This window comes from Trichechus manatus, unplaced genomic scaffold (genome assembly GCF_000243295.1).
Source record: "Trichechus manatus latirostris isolate Lorelei unplaced genomic scaffold, TriManLat1.0 scaffold00140, whole genome shotgun sequence".
NCBI lineage: Eukaryota > Metazoa > Chordata > Mammalia > Sirenia > Trichechidae > Trichechus > Trichechus manatus.
The window spans coordinates 1,106,264-1,115,119 of NW_004444076.1; the positions used below are offsets into that span (position 1 = coordinate 1,106,264).

Below are 8,856 nucleotides of genomic sequence, written 5' to 3' on the forward strand. Positions count from 1 at the left end.
TCTGTATCCTTGAAAGGTTTTCATTCCAACCCTATTTGTTATCCTAGAAAGGCTCTTCTGAAGAAAGGTTTCAGTGTAAGAACTGCCAGAAAGAAGCCAAACCCTTGGAAATAGGAAGGGTTCAGCCATTTATTAATGTCAGATATGCTGCCTGCATGAATTAGTCAGCGTGTCTCTTTAGAAGCCATAGAGAAAAGTGCTTGTGCACCTGCTTCTTCGTGTCCTGACATTTCTGCCTTTAACGGCAGCAGCAACAACCTCTAAAAAAAAATTAAATTAAGAAGAATGCTGAACACAACTACATTCTACCTCCTAAATACTTGATTTGACAATTTTAAAGGCTTCTAACTGAAGTATCATCAGTGACCACAGCATGCTTGCTCAGACATAAAGTGAAAGGCAAAACTGAGTCATTTTCCCAAACTGGCAGACTTTAACCAAATTATCACAAAACTGATCCTAGAAACAAAGAGGAATGGAGCAGAAAAAGGCCAGATCTCTCCCTGGCAGCACCACAGTGGCAAATATCCCAGAACCAAGAAAAGCTGCCAAGTGGAAGAGAAGAAATTAAAGGACTTTCCAAAAGCAGCCAAGCAGTGTACACAGCATTCCCAATAGCTGGAGTGAGCTTTAAAAGCAACATACAGGTATAAGGTCCAGCCTTATTCTTTATTTACAGCACAGTTCAAAGTCAATAAATCAAGTACAAAAGAAGTGGCTTCCATTTCCTGGATTGGCATCGGATATCCTACCAGCTGCAATTACATCATTTTTATCTATCTTCTGCTTTTCCTCTTTCGGGGGTAGGGGTGGGGAGTGACGAATGGGCCCAAAGAGACTTCAACCTCAAAACCAAGAGGAAATTACTGCTCACAGAGAAACAAAGGAACTGACTCTCCCTCTTGTCAAAGGCAGTCAGAATTCTGCTCCAGTTATTAAGGTTCCTTATGTATGTGAGCTGTCACAAAGAGATTCTTCCTGGAGGTTGTACAAAGATGACGAGGGCCTGGGAAATCAGACTAATGGGAAGGCTGCTCTCACCACCACCACCCTCTCTTCTATCTCAATCTTCCCTCCATCAAATCTAATGATAAAAGAGGGGAAAATTACACATACAAAACCAAAGGGAACAGGAATGTGGGTGGAGTAAACATAAAAGAAGAAACTGAAAATGATCAAAAACTGTTCAGCACTGCTTTTCCTTGACGGGCATAGAAATCTCTGATCCACTGCTTCATATATCTAACTTCCAAAGAGCGGGCTAACAGTACAGTTTTGGGATCTAAGGGATTGCTGGCTCGGAGATCTAAATGATGGGCACCATCTGGGATGTTGATTGCAACCAAAGTGTCTGTGATGTTCTTGGTTACTCCACCTCCTGACCATGGGTCTAGTTCACCATTGCTGCAAGAGATGGGGGAAAAGGTTGTTAGTTTTTCATATCTACAGTCAGATAAGATAGAAGAAACCTATTATATGTACAACACCTACAAGCGTAAGTTTATAACCTGAGGGACTTGATTTGAGGATCTAATCTGTGGTATAGAAAGGTGCTTCACGCTAGAGTTTGACAATATTTCTACATCCAGGTGCAAGAAACAGAATTAGAGAAGACTGAAGGTGGTGCTCCATGAATCAACCTACATTGTATTGGGACTTGGAATTTAGAAGCCTGAATTCCAATCCCAGCTTTATCACTCAATAGCTATGTGACTTTAGGCAAATTACCTAACTCAGTCTCCTCATCTGTAAAACAGAGATAATAAGGGCTATTTCATAAGGCTATTGTAAGGATTAAACCAGTTGGTGCATCTGGAAGTATTTTAATAAGCACAAGTGCCAGCTACACAAGAGTCCCTCAATTAATGCTGATTCCCTTCTTTCCTAGGACCCAACCACCAAAGTGATTTAAGAACAACAACAAAAAAAAACCGACATCTGAAAGTGCTAATTATCTCTTAGCTCTTAAAAACAAAAACAAAGAAACCTGAAGTCACCTTTAAACTAAGTAACAGTTTAGCCCAAAGAGTAAAGATTGCATATTGAGTTAAAAAAAAAAAAAAAATTTTAATATAAGATCAATGGGTCAACAGCTATTTTAAAGAAGAGATGAGAAGGTGAAGGGGTGGTGGGGGCAGGGATATACGTAAATGGAAATGAAACTAGAAGAAAAATTAACAAGAATGTTGACAAACAAGAAGAAACATGACGAATGCAAGTCCATGGACATGGTATAACTCACTTCAGTCCTTTTAACATGGAAATACAGACTCGATATAAACGATTTATACAAATATACACAAACCTCTAGGTACGTGGAATAGTAGAAAGAGTAATAAACTAAGTCAGTAGATCTAAGTTTTACATGCCTACTGGCTGCATGACCTTTGGTAAGTCACTCAACCTCTGACAACCTCAATTCCAACATGTACTACAAAAAACATTTTAAAAAAATATATATAATGCCCTTCCTTCACAGTGATATTGTGAGGCCCACATTAACTAATGTAGGTGGAAATATGATGTAAACTACAAAATACTACACAAATGTAAAATATTATAATTATTATCATATTCTACAAGCATGAAATGTGTTACAGAGGTGAATGAATCATAATTACAAAATACTACACAACTGTGAAATACTATAATTATCATATTCAATAAGTATGAAAAGTGTTACAGAGGTAAATGAGTCATAAAAATAGATGTGAAAGCATTTCTCATAAAAATTTAGTCAGAAAACACATGCATTCAAGTTTGTCTAGGCAAATGTACAAATTATATGAGAAAACCTTAGGCACATAAAGTATATGTGTGTTTAAAATACAATTTTAAACTCCTTGTTTCATTATCACTGCTCTTCCATTAAAAAAAAAAAAAAAATCAATTTGATTGCAACTTAATAACATCATCCTTGAAAAAAAAATTTCACTCCAAAAAGCTATTTTTTTGGTTTTGTTAAGAACAAAAGGGAAAACTCCCATACAAAACAGGAGCCTCAGTTTTCAACTGCAAGTAAATTTTTAAAGTAAACTATACAGGGGGTTACCTTCTCTTAAGGGAACAAATAGCTCTTATCATTATTCCAATTTGACAGGCCCAAACCAGATAGGAAACTCTCCATTATTTCCAACAAAAAAGCAATCCCAACAGCCACATAATAAGCAAACTGCATTTGATTTAAAAGGTCATCTGAACCAGCCTAGTGGCTTAGCAACAGTGTTTGGAGTTGCTGAGAAACCTAAGATGCACATGGACTTGAATTTCTTGGTCCTAGACATGTGAAAGCTACCCCAGTCATTGGGAAATCTACAAAAAAAAAAAAAAAAATCCACTTGCTTTCATGAGAAAATTTAGATGCCTGGGTAAAATTCCCAACAGTGAGTCTCACATAATTGCTGGCAACAATTAATTCACCTGAGAAATTATGTTAAACTAACCAGTTCCTCAGCGATTCCTTTTTGTACTTATGTTTAAATAACTGAAAATGACCGTTGGTAAGGTAATTTCTTACCACTGTGGATTAAAAAAAAATTATTCGCTAAAATGGAACTATTAATAATTATTATTTTTTAAGCCCTCGTTTATTCAACAAATGTTTACAAGGTGCCTACTGTGTGCCAGGCACCATTTGGGCACAGGGGATTCATCAGTGAACGAGGTAGACAAAATCCCTGCCCTCCTGGTATTTACTTCCATGATAATCTATTCATTCCTTGAAATAACACTGTTAAGCATTCATTATTACTTCCAATTTATATAAGTTGGCAATTTGCCCAAAGCCATGCAGCTAAATTGGTAAAGAATCAAAAGTGCACTCAGGACTCCAAAGCGACAAATCACTAATTCAACAATTACAGACTGGACTTCCCAGTCAGAAAGGTAGCCACACTTGGATTTATATGAAGCGACCTAAGGAGAGAAGCCTGAACATACTTTTCACATGGTTCCCTGGACATTTTCTTATTCACCAACCAGAGACGTTTTTTAGCTGGTAGCCACCTAAATGTATACAATAACCAGGGCTGCTCCTGTACTTTGGGAATGTGTTTTCTTCAGAAAAGCAGGAGAATTTAGAATTTTTAAATAACTTAATCCTTTTTACATTGGATTTTTCACACCTAGCATACTGTAGAAAAATACTTGCTTTCAAAAGTAGACTTGCCACTGCAGAAAGATAAACCAGCATTTTCACACAGCCTTCAGCTTTGTATTTCATCCCCATCCTTATCAACACATACATTTATTGGACATCTATTATGTGTCAGTCACTGTGGGAGGTGCTAATGGCACTAAGATGATTAAGACAAAGTTCCTGCCATGCAGAAGTTCACAATCTCGTGGGGAAGATAGAAACACAACCAGATAATTTCCAGGGTGATAAGTGGTATTTACAGGCACTAGGGGAACACAGGTTGGGGTGGGGTAGGTGGGGAGGGTGGCCTAACTTCCAGGAGGGATCAGGGAAGGCTTCCTGGAGAGGACCTGAGTCTTAACAGACGAGCTGGTCCGGAGAAAAAGGGGTAAAGAGAGAGGGAAAGGGCATTCAGGGATGAATACACAGTTCCTTGTGGCTGTGCAAGGGATCGAATATACCTCCACTTATTCATTCAACAAATATTTATTAAGTATAAGTATGTGCCAGGTCTGGGCTAAGTGCTTTACTGGGTTAACTCTTTTATGCCTCACAACAACTCTGTGGAGTGAGTGGTAGTATTATGTTCATTTTACAGAAGATAAAAGTGGAGATCAAAGAGATTAAGTAAATTTATTGAAAACAGCTAATTCCACCATTGTACAGTTGTTAGGAAGCCCTTTCTTATACTGAGGTAAAAGCCCACTTCCTATAGTTTCCACCTACTGGTGCCAGTTTTATTCCCCAAAACCTTCCTACAAAATCTGTTCCCTCCTACAGTGATGATGATGATAATAACAATGACAACAACAATTGTAAGTTGACAGCCTGAGGAAAATACTACAGAGGGCAAATGGATAACAAAAATACTTATCTGTAATAGCTGAATCCAATTAAAAAAAAAAAAAAAGGCAACGTATGTGACCAAAATTCATATATTAACTCATCCTACAAGGATTGACAGACTCCACTTAACAATTCAACTCGAACTTCAGCTTCATAGAGTCAAAGCAAGGAAAAAATGAGCTTAAAGTGTCAGAATGTAGAAAATCTGTATCAATCCTACATGGAGATAAGCTCCTAATGAAAAACAAGAAATTGACAAAGCACTTCCTCCTCTGAGGGAATAAAGATGAGCTTGGAGATCCAAAGGCTGGTACTTAAGCCTTTCTCAGCCATCTCAATGCTTTCAAGTTTTCTGGATTCCAAACACCCTAATTTGGCATCATTGCTTTAAATACTCCAAGTAGACTTATTTGCTCAACTGTCACTTTATAAGGCTGAGATGAAAAGTATAGTTTGGAAGAATCCTATCTAAGACAAGGAATATAACTTAGGGAAATTAAACAAGAAGAATTTTTAAATTCTCCATTAAAGTGTGTGTCTCTCTCTCTTCTTTTTTTTAAGAGCAGATACCCTGCTGGGTTAGAAAATAGCATGAGCCTGAAAGGGCAGAGCAAAATGACAAAGTGAGTGGATGCTCCTATTTACTCCCCCAGCAACTAACCCACTGAACAACAAATGAAAACAAGCACAGACTGAGACCTCAGAACTCCAGATGGCAGCTGAGGTGTTGGAAAGTTGGGGTGAGTCCAGAAGCTAGAGACAGGAGGAACGGGGACGGCACAGAAGTTGGGAGAACCTACCTGCCAACATTAAGAACGTTCACTCATTGCAGCCATTTTGGGATTGGGCTGGGCAACACCCCAAACAGGGAACACAGAAAGGGAGCCAATCTGGGGAAACTGTAGCCCAATTTTTTAAGGCAGCACAAATTGGCCATGGGAATTTATGGGCCGCGCAGTAGAAGAGGGTGAAGTGAGACCATGGCGCTCAGAGAAAATGTTGTTGAATCTCACTGAGGCCCAAGATAAATGGGCACTAGGACCAGGAGGAACTACAAGGGTAGCAGGACGAGGGGAATACTTCAGACTGATGGGCAACACAGAAGTAAATGGCTGGCTCCCTGTCCATATCGGGACACTGTGGGAGAGCCTGCTCAGGGGTGCCCATGAGGGACACAGAAAGCCCCACACCCTCACCACAGGAAAGTTGAGCCCCACTGCTTATGCCAGCATTTGCGACCACCTAAATACCACCCTCCCCCACATGCATATTGTATTCCAGAGATCAAATATCCAGAACTCCTGTATCAGCACTGAATAAAAACCTAAGGATAAGACTGCCCTCTAGTGGTTCTCAGGAGAAGATCTAGCCCACTGCCACTGGATTCTGACTCATAGCAACCCTGTGGAGTAGAATGGAACTGCCCCATGGGGTTCCCAGGGCTGTGAGTCTTTGCAGAGGTGGGGTGACACATCTTTCTACCATGGAGCAGCTGGTATGTGCGGGCCCAGCCTTTCGGTTGGCAGTTGGGCACTTGGCAACTGTGCCACCACGGTGCCCATTCAGAAAACTTTCCCACAAAAACCAGAATACAAAATTTAAAGGGAAAAAAAGATAACAAAATGGCCCAAGTTCAACAAAAAAATAGTAAAACAAATAAAATTAAAAGAGTAGACAAATCAAAAGCAAAACATGAAGAGCAGGAAATTTCTCTGATGGAAACCAGACTTAAGCAAAGAATTGGTAACTTTCAGACTACGGTGGTAAATATGTTCAAAGAAAGCAAAAAGCACACAGAAAACAAACTAGAGAAGATCAAGAAATGAATGGAAGAACAAAATGAGAAACTCAACAAGGAAATTGAAAACATAAAAAAAAAAAAATCCAAAGGAAACTACTGCAACTGAAGAATAAAGCAACTGAATTCGAAAAAGCAAGAGAAATGTTCAACAATAGAGTCAAACAGACAGAAGATAGGATAAATGAACTAACTAGAAGACAAAATAACTGAACTTATCAAGTCTCAAGAGAAACAAGAGAAAAGAAAATCCAACAAACCCAAAAGGTAATATGGGATTCAATTAAGAAATCTAACATTAGAATTATTGGAATCCCAGAGCACCATGACAACAATAAAAACATAGAAACAATTTTCCAAGATATAATCAGAGAAAATTTCCCAGACCTGAACAGAGAGCAAAGCCTGCAAATACAGTAGGCTACACGAACCCTAATTAGAACAGACACAAAAAGATAAACTCCATGCCATACCCTAATAAAATTCTTGATAACCAAAGACAAGTACAGAATTCTGAAAGCAGCAAGAGAAAAACACTATAGCACACCAAGAGTCTTTCATAAGAAATCAGTGTGAATTTCTCCCCAGAAACTCTATAGAGGCCAGAAGACAATGGAGTGACATATACAAAATACTGAATGAAAACAATTGCCAAACAAGAATTTTTTACCCAGCAAAGCTGCCATTCAAAAATGAGGGGAAAATCAAGACATTCCCAAACAAACAGAAGCTCTAGTAATTTGCCAGATTTGCAAGTATCACTCAAGGGAGTACTCCAACTGGAAAGGCAAGAGCATTAAATAAATACTTCTATCTATACACAGGAAAAATAAACAAATATATAAATAAAAAATAAGAGAGAGGCTTTCAAAAAATGCAAGAACACAGGCAATCATAAGGACTAAGTATATGATGTTTTCAGGGAATAAACTCAATAATTAAATCCCGTGAACAACACAACATCAAGTTTGCAAGAAATAAGTACAAAGAAAACATGGAATATAGGTTGTCTATTGATGTTAATGAAGACACACTAACAGAAATGGGGGAGGGAGGAGCACATCAGGAATAGATTTATTATGTTAAGGCTACATGTTAACTGTTGTTCATATGTTAAACACTGTTGCAATTGTAAGTTATGTAATGTAATATATGTGGTAATCACTAAGAAATCACCAAGAAAAAACAATCAGCAGAAAAGAAGAAAGAAAGCAAAAAGGCTCATCACAAGAAAGCAGCCAAATACAAACAAAAACAGAAAGCTCACAATAAAGAAAGAAGATACAAAACACTCAAAAAGCAAATACAAAATGAGTGAGGTAGACACTTCATTTTCAGTAATAACCTAAATGTAAGTAGTCTAAATGCCCCATAAAAAAGGCAGAGGGTGACAGAATGAATAAAAAACCACAATCCATCCTTCTGCTGCCCACAAGAAACACACCTTAGACATAAGGGCACAGACTGAAAATAAAAGGATGGAGAAAAATATTCCACGTAACCAGTAAACAAAAATAGTAAAGGGGAGGCCATACTGATATCAGATAAAATAGACTTTAAATCAAAATCTCTTACAAGAGATAAAGAAGGACATTGCATAATAACAAAAGGGTTGATTCAACAAGAAGACAACAATTATAAACATATATGCATCTAACAGAAATGCACCAAAATAGATAAAACAAATACTGACTAATATAAAAGGAGAAATAGACGACTCCACAATAATAGTAGGGGACTTTAACACACCACTTTCAATTACAGGCAGAACATCTAAAAAGAAGATCACTAACGGCATTGAGAACTTGAATAAAACCATAAGCTATTTGGACCTAATGGACATATATAGAACATTCCATCCAGCATCAGTACAATACACATTCTTCTCCAATGCACATGAATCATTTTCAATAATAGACCATATGCTAGGACACAAAACAAGTCTCAACAAATTTAAAAAGAAGAAATCATACAAAGCATCTTCTCTGACCATGATGGTATTAAGTTAGAAATCAAAAACAGGAAAAAAAAAATATATATATATATATATGGAAACTAAATAATACACTACTAA

The 8,856-nt window shown here is 37.7% G+C and overlaps 1 protein-coding gene across 2 annotated transcripts in view; it reads right to left on the minus strand.

Moving 5' to 3' along the window:
• Positions 1-650: 650 nt before the first annotated feature.
• The window catches only part of PRCP (prolylcarboxypeptidase), an 82,455-nt gene continuing 74,249 nt past the window's right edge, over positions 651-8,856 (minus strand). For both annotated transcript variants that reach the window (XM_023739761.1, XM_023739760.1), the window contains exon 10: positions 651-1,404. In XM_023739761.1, coding sequence (XP_023595529.1) covers positions 1,176-1,404 — 229 coding nt within the window. In that variant the 3' untranslated portion in view covers positions 651-1,175. The remainder of the gene's footprint in view (positions 1,405-8,856) is intronic.